The sequence below is a fragment of the Polypterus senegalus genome, chromosome 8, assembly GCF_016835505.1.
Source record: "Polypterus senegalus isolate Bchr_013 chromosome 8, ASM1683550v1, whole genome shotgun sequence".
Lineage (NCBI taxonomy): Eukaryota > Metazoa > Chordata > Cladistia > Polypteriformes > Polypteridae > Polypterus > Polypterus senegalus.
In genome coordinates this window covers 129,095-145,689 of record NC_053161.1, presented here as the reverse complement: position 1 = coordinate 145,689, position 16,595 = coordinate 129,095, and the positions used below count along the sequence as shown (strand labels likewise).

At 37.5% G+C, this 16,595-nt stretch overlaps 1 protein-coding gene across 1 annotated transcript in view; it reads right to left on the bottom strand.

The window, feature by feature from the left end:
- erc1b (ELKS/RAB6-interacting/CAST family member 1b) overlaps positions 1–16,595 on the bottom strand; it is a 559,966-nt gene that overhangs the window by 468,709 nt on the left and 74,662 nt on the right. Inside the window, exon 5 of the mRNA XM_039760564.1 lies at positions 12,734–12,901. Within this exon, the coding sequence (XP_039616498.1) occupies positions 12,734–12,901 (168 nt within the window). The remainder of the gene's footprint in view (positions 1–12,733; positions 12,902–16,595) is intronic.

Here is a 16,595-nt window from a genome sequence, read left to right as displayed (position 1 = left end):
ATGTCCCGCTAAAGGAAGACAGTGTAAAAAAAACCCGTGCATGCAGTGTGTCAGGTCTCAGATAAAGAAGAAGACGAGCTGTTTATTGATGCAGTAAGAAACGAATCGATGAATGAAACCTGTCATCTTTACAACGATTGACAAACACGGAATGTAACTTGAACACAACACATCCTACAAATCGAACCTGATTGAAAGAAATAATGATAATCAAATCCTTGATGACAGCAACACTCAGTAACACTCACAAAACAAATACTGTATATTGACAGTCATGTTACGTTATTTTTAAAATGTTCCCTTTTCTTTTCTACCTTTTTAACACACTACTTCTCGCTGCGATGGTATATATGCGGGTATATATATATATATATATATATATATATATCCCGCTCTACATACTCGAATAATGGATACTTTATTCGCCATCAATGATTGTTTTGGTAAAGCCATACTCAGTGTATTCATTAGATGAGCGGTAAAAAAGTAAGAGCGAGGGGAGGATGACTCATTGAGGCATGCAGGCTGTAGTGCGTCAACTCTATCTGAATTGCGCGATCACATTTGAAAAATATATCTTTTCAAGTTCTATTTAGTCCATATGTGTCAAACTCAAGGGCGCGGGCCACATCCGCCCGGCGTGTAATTATATCCGGCCCGCGAGATCATTTTATATACTGTATTATTGTTATTAATGGCCCGGGTATATGAAGCGCTGGTAACACAATAAACTACAGATCCCATAATGCAGCGCTTCAGCTGCCTTGCAGAACACTTACGCTAATCAAGTCTACCTTATGATGCTGCAAGTTATTGCGAAGCTAGAGTTATTGCGCACTGAGTTTGCACGGCGCTTTGGTGACTTTGAAGAACAAAAAAAGTCCGTCTACATGCAGCTCGAACCTTGTGCATGTTTGGTAGCACATATCTGTGTGAGAAGCTCTTCTCAGTGATAAAGACTAACAAAACAGCACACAGGAGTCGCCTCACTGATGAGCACCTGCAATCCATCCTGAGAATCTCCACAACACAGAACCTCACACCAAACAGAAACGAACTTGTGGCCAAAAAGATGCCAGGCGTCCAGCTCTAAAATGACATATGAGCAAAGACAACTGAATGATTTGATTTGTTATTGCACGTAAGAGCGGGAGTCAACCGTTTTAACAAACAGCGTATTGCACTGATACGAAATAGCTGTGTGTGTATATATGTAGATATGTATGTATATGTATATATATGTTTATATATGTGTGTGTGTATGTATGTATGTATATATATATGTATTTGTGTGTATATATGTGTGTGTATATATGTAGATATATATGTATGTATATATGTGTATATGTATAGATATGTATATATATATATATGTTTATGTGTGTGTGTATATATATATATATATATATATATATATATATATATATATATGACAACAACACTCATCACTCACAACAGTGACAAAACAATTACATTGACAATCAGGTTACGTTATTTTCCAAATTTTTTCTTTTCTTTTCATTGCTTCTTTAACACACTACTTCTCCGCTGCGAAGCGCGGGTATTTTGCTAGTTAACTATATTTGTGCATAAAAATCTTTCAAAAATATATATTTACATACAGTTCGTACGGCCTGGAACGGATTAATTGTATTTACATACAATCCCATGGGGGAAATTGCTTCGGTTCACGACCAAATCGGTTTACAACCAGAGTTTTGGAACGAATTATGGTCGTGAACCGAGGTTCCACTTTACTTAGAAAGCCATGTGTAAAGGACATTTAAATAAAATTAAAAAAAAACTTCTACAGGTATATACAAAGAAGACTATTATAAAATTTCAATATAATAATTTGAAGCTGAAATTCACATTTTGGCAAAAACAACTTGTCATATGTCTTTACTTGCAAGACTCATAATATACAGTGTGTCTGAAAAGAAAAAAAAATTAGCAACTAAAAAATTTTGATTATTCTCATAGTTTGGTAAGAAAATCTACAGATTAGTTAGCCCATATAAAGTCCCACACAATTAATATTGGTTGATTATTGTCAGTATATGCAATACTTAATGTCTGCAACATTCTATCCAAAAATGATATTGACATACTGTCTTAATATCTTATTCATATTTTAAAATGGAATTCTTTTAGTTATTCTACAATTAGAAATCCAATGCTGACATCTTTTGATGCAAAACAGGTGAACTTTATGTGAATTTTAGTTTGGAAGATTCCAAGCAAAATATAGGTTTTACCTTTGGCAAAGGATTATTCTTTAGTTGTCTCATTTCCAAACTTTCTAATGCCTGTTAGCTCAAACTACAGTATATTGTAACAAATATTTAAAAATACCAAACAGAACCAATACCAAGTTTTTGTACCAAGCACAACTGACCACTGTAATACTTTATTGTCGGACTGTTATTATTGAATAACTGCTTTGAAGTTAATTTAAATAAACTGGCAAGCATCACAACAACAATTAACACTAGAATTCTCAAAGCCTACGAAGTACTAGGGTGTGTACCGTGTTAGCCATTATGAATGTAGAGAAAAATCAAGCAAAATGACACCTTTTATTGGCTAACTAAAAAGATTACAATATGCAAGCTTTCGAGGCATCTCAGGGACCTGCCACATAGTTAACAGACAATGGGATAACCAAGTATAACTGAAATATGCCAACCACATCTTTTGTCTAAGTATAGTTATTTAGGATACTTAATTGTGCATTTAAAAATATGGCCATATAATGTATTTCTATACATATATTGCATACTCCTTTTGTTATTAGTGCAATGTTTCTTCTTAAATTTTGTTATATACAGATAGGATGCTTTCTTAGTAATAAATATTCCCTACTGTCACCAAAACAATATAAATTGCAGATACATAAATTTACATTTACTACATCTGCATTCATTACTCTTGCACGCTTTGTACAAAGTTCACACTGCACACTCCCCTTCACTCCACTATATCTTTTATGTACTTACTCCTGACAACTGGTACACAGAACAGAATTTCAACTAAATACATCCACTACATGACCATTAACTAATCTATTCTGCATCATCACACCTAATTCTTTGCCCCTGTGACAAAGGGTTAAGAATAAGGTGATTGACCCTCTTGCATTTTGTAAAAGTTGGCACCAGGAAAAGCATCCAGTCCTAAAAATTTCTACTACAATGCTCCTTTTGATACGTGATCTTTGATAAAAAAAAATGCTTAGGATTACAAATTGGTTCTAAATGTACATAAAAATACATATTAAGCCTTTTTTTTTAAGAAATGCTGGCTTTTAGATTTTGAATGCACTATAGCTCTCTCACTGAAATTGTTAAATATATAAACTTTTAAATATTCTGAAATGACATTTTTGAGGAACTTTCCAGCTGAAAGTCTGGCATCCTCAAAATTAATGTAAAGTTGTGTACTTTGTGTGTATGCTAATTAGAAGCTCCTCTTAATGAACATATCAAACCACTATAAAAAGCCACTTTTAATTGTAAAATGATTTCAAACTTTTTTAAAATGAAGTTTTTAAAGATACAAAAATCAAACTCCTGATGCATTATTTAAGGAGGACTTATAAGTAATGGGCAACATATCTGGAAGATCATCATCAGTACAGAGACCAGACCAAGACATATTTATAATAATAATAATTACCAAAAAGTTAAGGTGAATAATATATGCACACTGACAACTTGGACTTTTAACATTAAATTAACACATGCAGACACTTTATCTAAACAGACTGTGACAAAAATGCAAAAGCTTATGATAGGATACATTTACAAAACATAGAGATAAGACATCCTGGAGATAATACAGTGCAGTAAATGAATTGAGGAATGTTTAGCAATCACATTTAAGGCAAAACACCTGACTTTTATAGCTATAAATGTCCCTATGTTTATAAAACACATTTTTTACTTTACCCAAATCTAAACTGTTCTTTTCAAAACAACAATATTATTAAAACGATTTGTTTACTTGTGTGCAATTCATATACAACAAGTACAGCAGTAACAATTCAAAAACAACAGTTGTAATAGGAGAGAAAAAAAGGAGCTGGGCAGCATCAGTTGCAAGAGATTTATTACTGTTCAGTCTGAAATTAGTACAAGGTTAACATAGCTGACACTGTCATTCTTGATTTTTGACTCCTCTGATGTGCAGTATCCAAAATTGTTTTTCTCTAATTGGAATATAAATCTTAAGGATGTCCGCAGCCTCCTGAATAGCTTTTGTAAGCAGTGGTGGGAATTATTGTTGAATGAGTGTACAATGATTTTAATGATTCAGTTTACTGACTTCTGGCAGAGCTTCCAGGGGACACATTGTGTTGAAGAAAGCATACAAGCAATTAAAGGGGTATTTGATGTTGCTAATCCCAGTGCTCCAAGTTAAACTTATAGGTTTAGCATTTTTGTGAATTGGCAAAATTAAGGCAATATTGTATTTTTATTTGGAATTGGACAACAGACCGTCATTAGCAAATTACAGTATTTAACACTTCCAGAAACAGGCAGCATGATTATTCTTGATTATCTTATTGCATGCATGTATTCCACAATCTTCTCATTCAGTTAGCAATTTTTTTTGTAGCCAATAGATGGCAGTTTATGCTTCTCTGTTTCCCAGTACTATGCTAATAAAACACTGAACAAGTATGGTTTAAATGAGAGGAATAATCTGTGTATATCGATTATAGCAAGCAAGCCAGCCACAGGGGATGCACAAACCAGTGTGTTTCTTTGTGCCGGTCCCAAGCCAGGATAAATGGGGAGGGTTACGTCAGGAAGGGCATCTGGTGTAAAATTTTGCCAAGTCAATATGCGAACAACGCAGATGATCCACTGTGGCAACCCCTAATGGGAGCAGCCGAAAGAAGAAGAAGAAGATTGATTATAGAAAGCAACTGAATAATCCTAAGAAGTGGGATTGGGCACATGACTATTATTAGACTATCATAAAGACATTAAAATTAAATGATTTAGGGTAGTAAAACAACTTTAATACTCCTTAATAGTTTTAAATAGAAATACCAAAAACTTCAGACAAATTAAATCAAAATAATCTTTAAAATGCAAATTAATAGTACAGTGTCTAGGCATCTTACAGAGAAAACATTCAGTATATACAGTGTGGGACCATAAGAAAAATCATGTTCGTACCTGGAACTCAACCTTGCATAGTGTTAATACAGTATGTGTAATAAACATAATTGCAAATTATTGTATTTTAAAATGGATAAATGTATTTGCCCCAGAGAAAAATGGGAAAACTCAAAAATAATTCACCCATCACTGAAATAACACTGAAATGCCAAATTTTTTAAAACTTTCATTCATCACACTTACTGACACCAAATATAAATTCAGTTTTAACTATTTTTTCCAATTTATTAGTGCATTACTACTATCCAAAAAGCATCAAGCTATCAGAATTTCAGCAAAACAATGATTTCTAAACCAGCATCTTTGCCAACCAGTTGTCCACCCACTCATTTACATTTGAACAAAGTGTGTAGCCAAACAGGAAGATTTCAGTGGTGTAAGCAATAAAGCTTTCATCACTGGAAGGCAATTTGTTTTGTTTTTTTTTGGAAAAAATAAACAGCAGAAATGATTTGTATAAATTGGGTGATTTAGTTTGAGATGGACATCCTGAATAAGTTTTTTTAAATACACAATCTTTTCAGACAAAATTAACTAAGCAAACAATTGTCTAAGTAATATAAGCATTTCTTTGAATTCAAGACTTTACCAATTTAACATGTATACAGTATGCACATACTTGCCATTTGTGATAAGCTTTTTTTTTTTAAATTGTATTTTATGAAAGATTAATTTATTTCTTTTTTTATCTGCTTTAGAATAAGAAATACAGCCTTAGGTGTAGGTTCAGTTCTTTACAAGGAAATGTTTTTTCTCCTCTTGATATTTATATATTAGTGCTACATATCTTTAATATTGCTTCACCCTAAAAACATAACATAACCTAATTGTTAGGAAATGATACTTTAAAGTGATTTTAAATATTACGTTAAATAATAGCTCTCACACACAAACAAACAACATGTAAAAACACAAAAATATATACAGTCATCTGAGGTTCTGTAAAGAGTTAAATTCAGGTAAAAATCAGCGTTTTACTTATTTTTCAAAATCAGTAAATTTTTTAATTTAAAACCCATATATTACTTGGGGAAAAAAACAGAATGGCTAAAGCACACAAACAAGCAAAAATATTTAACATAAACAGCTCAAACACCCACATCAGAGTGTCAATAAGAAAATCAGTTGGTTCTTTAAAAAAGAAAAAGAGTAAAACATGTTTAACTCAAAATGCAAGAAGCTGATGAACTAAACAAGCTTAAGAGCAGCTAGAATTAGAAACAATCTAGAAACTCTGTACTGGAGTCAGACAATTCTAAGGATAAATCAGTTCTATTTACACTGGTGTCCAAGTGACAAACACTTTAAAATACACAAGTAAGTGAGCCTTGATTACATTCACCACTGCAAAGATATTGTTAGTTGTTGTTAGAAGCTGGAAAACATCAAACACTATTATAAAGAAACATAAATAAGCAAAACTATTTGTAATCATTGCAACCATTGCTTGTAATCATTTTGGCAATCTCTGCAATAAAGTATGAAAAACAAAGTTCCCCATATCACTGGTAACCAAGACTAAATTATTCAGCTAACATATTAAGAAATAAACTTCACAAGAACAGCAATTATTCATTAAACTGAATGTGGTTTTTACAATCAGCTATTTAAAAGAATCAAAAGCAAACATGTATGTTCACTTATAATTTATGTATGTTGTATGTAGTGGTGATAAACTTTCACAATTCATCTCGTATATTTCTGAGGCTCAGCCACTATGGAAGTTTATAATAACTTCAGTGATCTCAGCCAATAAAATGGACCAAACTCAAGCCAGTGCTGGAAGCATCAATGAGATCATAACCACTGAATTCATAAGTTCCTCAAAATGCATCCTTCTCGTCACAGGATATGCATAGCCACACGCCCTTTTCTGCTACCTTACATATAACTTACATGATAAGTGCAGCCAACCGAATATATTGCTGCTTTGACACAAAAGCAATTATTGAAATGCATGTGTGGCCTACAGTGGCAGCAACTTAAGCCTTACACACTCTATGTACACACCCACACAGCACTTACAGTCAAGGCTAACAGCGTGCACCATCCAGCATGACTGACAATATCAAGTACGGGCAAACGATAAAGCTACAGGCTGGACACAAGTCTCGGTTCATCAACTTGTGACTCTAACAGAACTCTCGTCAGCATGACCAGGAGTACTTTGTACTTTCGTGAGAGCTGCATGCATTGTCTGATGTGCCATGGCAAATACTGAATGGGATAAGAAATGCGCTGGCAGGTGCTGAAGGCACCCAGCATTACACAAGAAGGCAGATCATCTTCGCTGCTCATGTAAAATCATGATAGACCAGAATAAACCCTGATTTTACCTATAGTACATGGAGATTTTTGCTTTTTTTTATAATATGCCGGAAACAATCCAATAGTAGACATAACTTTTACTTGCCAAAAAGATATTACAAATGTTTATTATCTGGTTAGTAGATATTGATTCAAATTCACTCTAGAATCAGTCAGCAGTAAATTTAGGCTTTGATGCCAAGTTTCTCCTACAAATATGTATGATTTGCCATCAGTTGGAATGAGACATACAATGGATTTTACTACTTACATGCATTACAAAATACGTACATGCCAATAGATAATGCATTGCAAACATTAACACTGAGGTCTATACCGATTACTTACATTTTAACCTGTCTTAGAGGAGCAGCCTAGCTATTATACATATAAAAATGTTGAACTGGCTAAATATTTTCATGTTAAATTGATTTAAAATAATATTTTATACATGAATAATTTGTGCATACAAATATATACTCTATATATATATATATATATATATATATATATATATATATATATATATATATATATATATACATACAGTAATCCTTCGCTATATCGCTCGACTTTCGTGGCTTCACTCTATCGCTGGATTTTATATGAAAGCATAACTAAATATATAACGCAGATTTTTCGCTGCTTCGCGGGTTCTGCGGACAATATGTCTTTTTACTTCCTGTACATGCTTCCTCAGTTGGTTTGCCCAGTTGATTTCATACAAGGGACGCTACTGGCGGATGACTGAGAAGCTAACCAATCAGAGCTCGCAGTTAAGTTCCTGCGTGCTGAATGCAGTGTTAACCAGGAAGTCTCGTCTCGCTCATTCAGCATCAAGAGTTGTGCTCTTTTGTGTTTATCTTTGTGCATAGTCAAGCCCTTCATTATGGCTCCAAAACGATCTGCTACTGCTTCAGGGACCGTGCCCAAGCGCAAACGGAAGATGTTAATGATTGCCGAAAAGGTAAACGTTTTGGATTTGTTGAAGGCTACGATTCTTTTTATTTAAAAAGTAGGAAAGGAATATAAGATCTATGGCCGCAGTGTCCTTTTAACCAAGGTGCAAAATGAGTTGTAAATGGATGTAATAAGGCAGTAGTCTGGATGGAATCTGCTTTAGGGATTTGAATTGAAGACTGCCAGAAGAAGAACAACGGCAGTGCTACACAATCGCCTGAAGTGGCTCCTTTGGAAGAGCTGTAACGCTCTCCTTTGTTGTGCAGTAAAATTAAACTCATTGTTAACGGACAAGTCATCGTGTCATTGTTGGTGAGTAACCATAATTAATTTTCTACTTACAGTACTTAGTACATGTACGTACGTTTAGTGTCACTGTACACACATTTACTGTATACTATTTTTCTTGCATTGTATGTATTTATTGCTGGTGGCCTGTCTATCATAATGGCTGTAACATATGTGATATCAGAGACACTCAATATCTTTAAAGTAATATTTAGGTTTTACTGTATATAAACAGTGTGTTTATATACATAATTTCAATGAATCTTACCTAATATATAAGAGAATACAAAGGGATTATGCTGTATAACTCTGCGGGGAATATTTATAAACAGTGTATGAGAGTTTATAAGGGCTTAAAATATATAAAAATAACCATACAAACATGGTTTCTACTTCGCGGATTTTCACCTATAGCGGGGGGGTCTGGAACGCAACCCCCGCGATCAAGGAGGAATTACTGTATATATATACTAGCAGAATACCCGCGCTCCGCAGCGGAGAAGTAATGTGTTAAAGAAGTTATGAAAAAGAAAAGGAAACATTTTAAAAATAACGTAAGATGATTGTTAATGTAATTGTTTTGTCACTGATATGAGTGTTGCTGTCATATATATAGACACAGACACACACATACATACACATATATATATATATATATATATATATACACATATATATGCATATATATATATATACATATACAGATATATATACATATATAGCAAAATACCCGTGCTTTGCAGCGGAGAAGTAGTGTGTTAAAGAAGTAATGAAAAAGAAAAGGAAACATTTTAATAATAACGTAACATGATTGATAATGTCATTGTTTTGTCATTAGTGTTCCTGGCATATATATATATATATATATATATATATATATATATATATATACACACACATATATATATATATATATATATATATATATATATATATATATATATACATACACCTATATATATATAGTGGTATCTGGCCGGGGCCGGGCTGGGACGCCCAGGAGGAGCGGAGGAGGGCTTGTGCCTGCTCCAGACCGCGAGAGGGTCCGCCCTGGTTATGTTGGGGGCCTCGGGTAAAGGGCTTGGAAGCCCAGCCCTGGAGGCACCCGTGGCCACCGCCAGGCGGCGCCCCGGTGCCTGAATATCCCTGGAGCCCAGCACTTCCACCACACCAGGAAGTGCTGGGGGGAAGACGACAAGGGGACACCCGGACGGCTTCCGGGTGCGCAGCCAGCACTTCCGCCACACTGGGGCTTGTCTGCGGAGGAGTGCCGGGAAGCAGCTGGAGCCCATCCGGGTTCCTATTTAATGGGCTGCCTCCCTTCAGTCGATGGCGGAAGTTGGGTGGAAGAGAGACGGAGCTGGAGAAAGGACTGGAGGCGGCCAGGAGAAAGGCATTGAAACTGAGAGGTCTGGACATTGGGGAAACGGTGCTGGAGGCACTGGGGTTTGAGGTGCACGTGATTGTAATTATAGTTGTAAATAAACAGTGTGTGGTGGATCCAACGATGTCCGTCTGTCTGTGTCCGGGTTCAAGTTCACAATGGCGCCCGAACAGGGACGATCCATCTGGTGCAAGACGGGGACCCCCAAATAATAAATATTTTGTGGACGGCCCGGCGCAGCAGCAGACCCCACACACTTGCCGCGGAAGCGGCCCGTGCTCAGCCCCGCGGGACCGGTTTACCCCGTCGCAGGACCGCAGAATGGCCATCCCCGTGTGTGAAGGAAGAACAGGTGTCGCCAGAGTGCAGCGGGCTCTGAGAATCGCACTGTCTGGACGGACAGCCAGGCCGGCGTCACAACAAAGAACGCCACACCGAGGCAGGGGCCTCGGAGTGACGGGATCCGGGAGATGAGTGCCTTGCCCTGCAGTAATAGGCCCTTAGGGGTTGTGCTTACCTTGTTTCCCACAGGCAGGGACGATCCGGATCCGCGTCCGTGGCAGGAGCACGCCGGGCCACGGGCTGTCGACAGCGCGAAGGCGGCAGCGGAGGAGGCTGTGGAATCGGAGCCACTGCAGCTTGAAGAGTCGCAGCAGCTGCGAGGCTGCCAGTAGGCACGCCACCACACCCAGAGAGGGGGAGACAAGATGGCCGCGGGCCGGATGTCCCACCTGCTGACAGGCACGGGATTGGCCGGTGTGTCTTGTGTGCCCGCCAATGACGGTACAGAGGCGGGACCAAGGAACGCCAGTCTCGTGCCGAGAGGGGACCCGATTGGACCAGAGGGAGTGGTCCACAGGAGGCAGACGACGCGTGCGGCTGATGGACAGGTAAGCCCACCGACGTCTGTCTTCCGGGTTCCGCAGGCGGATCTGTGCGAGCCGGAGGAGTGCCTTCGGCCCGCAGAGTCACCTTTATTGCAGTTGCTGGGTGCTGACATCGTCCGGCTGGAGCAGCTGAAGGGGAAGGCGGCCGCATCGGGAGAGACGGCGTGTGACGCGGAGGATCGGCGCGACGCTGGAGCCTTCGGCCGACAGAGTACCGCGGGGAAGGTAGGTCTTGCCATTCCCGTAAAGCACGAGGGGGGTTCCGTCGAAAACGGCCGTGACTTTAATAAGGAGGACCAGCAACAAGTAGGCAATTCTCCAACAGCGGACACGGCGGTGCAGACTGCCGGCGGAGCGAGGAGAGCGAGTACGCAGGGGCTTGCAGGACAGGGGCTGATGAGTGCCCTGGGTCCTAGCGCCCTGCGCTCCAAGCCCGCAGCAGTCTCCTGTCGCTCTGCAGGGATGCAGACAGGGCTGGATTTAAGCTGTCGCCATGCTCAGACCCAGACCATCAGGGCGTCCAAGAGGAGAAGGAGGAACCGAGGGGTGAATGCCGGTGGGTGCGCGTGTCCAGTGAAGGGCCGTCCTCTGCAGAGGCAGAGGGAAAACCCTGGGCGGCTGGACGAGCCGCCTGCGAGAGCGGTCCCGCTAAGACCAAGAGGATGGGCATGGAACCTGCGGCGGAGGAGCCAACCAGGCAAGTCGGGGGCTGTCGATAGGGGGGGTGAGCACTGCCGGTACGGAGACCGACTGGACGCTTGGGGTGAGTGTCCTGGCAGTGCTTCTGGCCCTCCCTTTTCTCTTTTTACAGGCCCAAAACCCCGACGAGCGCTGGAGCCGACGTCGTTGGGAACCTGCCCTCCTGGAACGGGCCGCTCTGCGGGATGCTCCATGCCGGGAGGCCGATGGTGCCCCGACTGGCGGGGACGGTGGAGACGAGAGCGGCGCAGACTAGAGGGGTGCGTAATATGCTAATATAGAGTCCTCTCACAAGTCACTATTATTAAAATAATCTACTTTCTTACTGTAATTTGTGATGCTCTTCTCTCCGTAATCATCATTTCATTAACACTTTTATCCTTGTGAAATTTTCGCAAGCACGATTTCCTAGTACGTACATATAATGCTAATATCCGTCTGTCATGCGTACACTTGTGAACTAATGGGCTGGACCTTGATCATGTTTTTAATCAAAAGCTTATGTCCGAGCATGTTCAGGAAATGCAAAAAATTTTAGATAACAGCAACCTGGTCGTCAGAAAAGTTTACTGTAATTTAAAAAAACAGTACTAAAAAGTCCATCTATTGAAAACACAGTACATACATTACTAGTCAAAAGTTTTAGAACAGCTCAGTTTTTCTTCAAATTTAATCAGTTGAAATGCAATGAATGACCTAAACCAGCTACAGGTTTAAATTTAAAGTTTAGGTTAGCAAAAACTAAAAAAGGAAATATCAGAATATTACAAATGGGCCTTCTTCAGGGAACAATAGATTACAACCTACAAAGGTTCTGCTGCAATTAAATTAAATTAAGCCTTGCAGAGTAATATCAGTGTTTGAACTCAGGTTTCACTTATAATTAAAGAAACAAACTTTCACATAATGCAATTTCAAGGTCATCAAGAAAAGTGTTATTTGATTTTTACATGGAAGGCAATAACAGAAAAAAATATTCAAAATTAGAAAAAAATTAGAATTCCTTAAGTACAAACCTCTGTCTGTAGGATAGCAGCTCGTTGTTCTTTAGCAGTAAGAGACTCTTTTAGGACCTCTATGTGCTGTTTGCTGTCTGAGAACTGATTAGTCAGAGTTTCAAGCTTGGTTTGGAGGGCTAGTAATTCTGTATCTTTCCGAGACAGTTCCTGCTTCACCTGGTCAATCTGGGGAGATAAGAAAATAACTATTATTATCTCAAAGGCAACTGGTTAATCATCTCTTAAAATGCCCATCACCGTCTGAAAAAGTACTCGAATGATCTAGCACTAAAAAACCTTAGCTGTGCATTAACATTGTAAGGAAACGTAGAAAGAAGGTAATGCGAAAAAAAAGATTACATAATTACCACAGTTTGTAATCAATTTCTAAAAGTACATTTAAGAGAGAAAACAGAAAGCTTTTTGTTGGTATTGTACTAGTACAAATAACCACCAAAAACAAATTGACCGCTAGTCTTAATAATAAATAATGATGACCTTTAGAAATGCAGAATAAACAAAATAACAACAATAGCTTTTTAAACAGCAAATAAAATGTACAGTAATTTAAAACTGTTAACACTAAATTGGCAAATTTAAAAAGTTAAAATTATATATTTTATTGTAGTGTTTAAGCAACATGCTAAATTTTGAGCAACTTTCAGTACTTCACATTCAGAAACTATGAAAAAGAATAAAACATTACATAAAACACTCCCATCAACATACTACATAAATCATTTTTACTTACATACACAAAACACATACACATGTCAAAGCAAATCAAAAGTCAAAAAATTAACCAAGGAGGCACAGAGACCAGAATATGCATGTATTTGCTCAGAGTGCTACGGTTTCCTCCCAATGTTCGAAGACATGAAGATTTGGTGAACTGGTTATGCCAACTTGGCCCTAGTGTGTGTGTGTGTATGTGTGTGTGTGTTCACCATGCGATGGATTGGGTTTGTTTCTACCTTGCACCAAGGATAGCTAGTTGATATAGGCCCTAACAATCAACCCTGGTCTGGATTAAGTGGGTTAGAAAATTACATATCAGAAAATGAATTTCTCTAAACATACAAAGACAAAATAAACTGATCGTTAATAGGCATAGTGGTCAAATAAACAAATTATATACTTAAGACAAATGAATGTAAAAGATGTACAGTGGAGTCTGAAAGTATACAGACCCCTTCATTTCCTGCACACTGCAATGTGTTAATTTATATAAAATACATGTATATTTTTATGTAATCAATTTAATTTGACACAGGGGACTCAAATCCATTTCTAGACACATCTCAGACATGATTAAAGTAAACAGGACTCACCTGAGCACAATTTAGAGTGCCACAACAAAGGACCTGGATACTAACATAAACAAAACATTTCACTTTTTAATAAATTTAAGCACCTTTTAGAAAACATGTTTTGACTTTTGTCATTATGGGTTATTAAGTGTGGACTACTGGGTAAAAACAGCAAATTAATTTGCTTAACATTAAATCTACATAAATACTAAGTTTTACAGTATAAGTAATGTAAAAGGAATAACAATAAAAATTAAATAATTTAAACAGACACTTTTAATTGCAGTGAAGTTTATCTGACATAAAATAAAGTTAGACTACCTACAATGACATTTTAACACAGAAGAATTTGATTTGTGTTAACACTGGAAACTGAATAACAGAAAACTGCCAACACAATTAAGAGCCTATTTCTAAATTAAATTTATATTTTTCAATCTAATGTAACTTTAATATACTGCACATACTAATTAATAAACTAGATAGCACTTTTGACAGTAATACTGATTAAAAATGTTTATATTTAATTTAGTCAGATACAGTATTAAACTAATATTTATTCTGCTAAGCCCTAAGACGGGGTCTCCAACCTTTTTTCCCCCTGAGAGCTACTTCTACAAAATGAAAATGGCAGAGAGCTATTCATGTTTTTTAACGTTTTATTCTCATAGCTTATTTCAGCCAAAACAAACTGAATAAGTTTGTTTTGCCTGTACATTTAAAAAATGTTGGTGTCCACAACTAACATTTTGCATTAAAACATCACAAAAAATATTTAGCTCACCTACAAGTGCATTTTGTATGTCTGTATGCATTTTATAGTGTATCTGTCACTGATGAATTAAAACATGAATGCGGTCAAAACAAAGCAATACCAAATACACAGATACTTTATGACTTATTCATTTGTCATTTTGTTACATGTCACTGTTTCACTGCACAAGAGTATTCACATGTCCAGTTGCATGTGTGATGTGTTTTATAGTTAGTCAGATGACTGGCACTGCATGGAGTCAACAAGAGAGGTGTATGGTGGAGTGTAGCCACTTAGGCCGAGGATGGGGGGTTGCTCTCCTTATTCACTCGCCAGCTTCAGGGCGGGTTCCTTAACTCCGCTTAGCTAGCCAACGAGAGAACAATAGAATCCAACTTTGTATGACATTTACAATAAAGTGTTACTTAGGTCTTGATGAGTTTGAGTCCAGATATTCTCTTAATTATATGTCACATTGAAAAGATAGATTGCAATTCAGATTGTGGATCGTGATAGGACTTTTTGTAAAGATCGCCCACCCCTAATCTGACTAAACAAGTTTTCAAACTTTTGTAGGTTTCATTAACCCTTTGGCAAACTACTTGGAAAGGGGTTGCGAGCTACCAGTAGGTTGCGAGCTACCAGTAGCTTGCGAGCGATGTGTTGGAGACCCTGCCCTAAGACAATTCTCAAAGAAAAATCAGCTGGAAAAGTCTAATTTGACTAATCTGAAACTATTACTGCAATCTCCAACTCATTCATCAGTTTAAACTATAACTGAAGAGAAGTTACTGATCATTTCAAACACATGACCCAGTATGAATCATAACTTTAAATGTCAAAACTGTACTATAGGCATCTTTGTTGCTGTATTGTAAGTTCTATGAAAATCATTTTACAATAGTGCTAACTGTATATACAAAATGTCCAGTATCATTTTTAAGTTTTTTTTTAATCTCTCAAACTCCTGGTTGCACTGAAACACTTTCTATATAGTTTCAATGTTCCTTTTATATATACATCGACAAGGGCACTAACTGTTAAGACACTTTTCAGTGACATTTTTAAATTCCTCTTTTTCATCTACTGCTCCTCTTAAATGTGGTGTTCCTCAGGGATCCATTTTGGGTCCTATTTTATTATCTATATACCTTCACCCTATTGGAGCTATTTTTAGGAAATGTAACATTTCTTTTCACTGCTATGCTGATGATACACAGGTTTATATTCCCATCTGCAACTCTACAATGAATCAACTGCACAACTGTCTTTATGAACTACGATCCTGAATGACTAAATTTTTTTCTTGATCTGAATCAAAATAAAACAGAGGTGCTTATAGTGGGTCCATCAGCTAAAGCCCAAATTGGTCTTGGACTTCTCTACTCTTTCTCTGTCTTTTGAAAACCTCAAGTCCACAATCTTGGTGTTATTTTTGACAGTAACCTCTCTTTTGATAAACAGAGTAATTCTGTAGTTAAGAGCTGCTTTTTCCAGCTCTGTCTTTTAAGTAAGATCAAGCCTTTTTTCTTCTAGGGATCTTGAGAAAGCTACTCATGGTTTTATCTTTTCTCGCCTTGATAACTAGCTGTATTCTTAGCAAATCCCTTACAAGCAGGTTACAGTTGGTCCAGAACGCTGCCGCTCGCTTTCTGGTTGGGGAAAGAAAGTCTGATTCTGTTTCTCCAATATTAGCTTCTTTACATGGGCTTCCTGTCAGTTTTCAAATTGATTTTAAAATCTTATTGCTAGTTTTTTAAATCTTTACATGGGTTTGCTCCTGCCTATTTATCTGAATTATGTGCTTTACACCAGC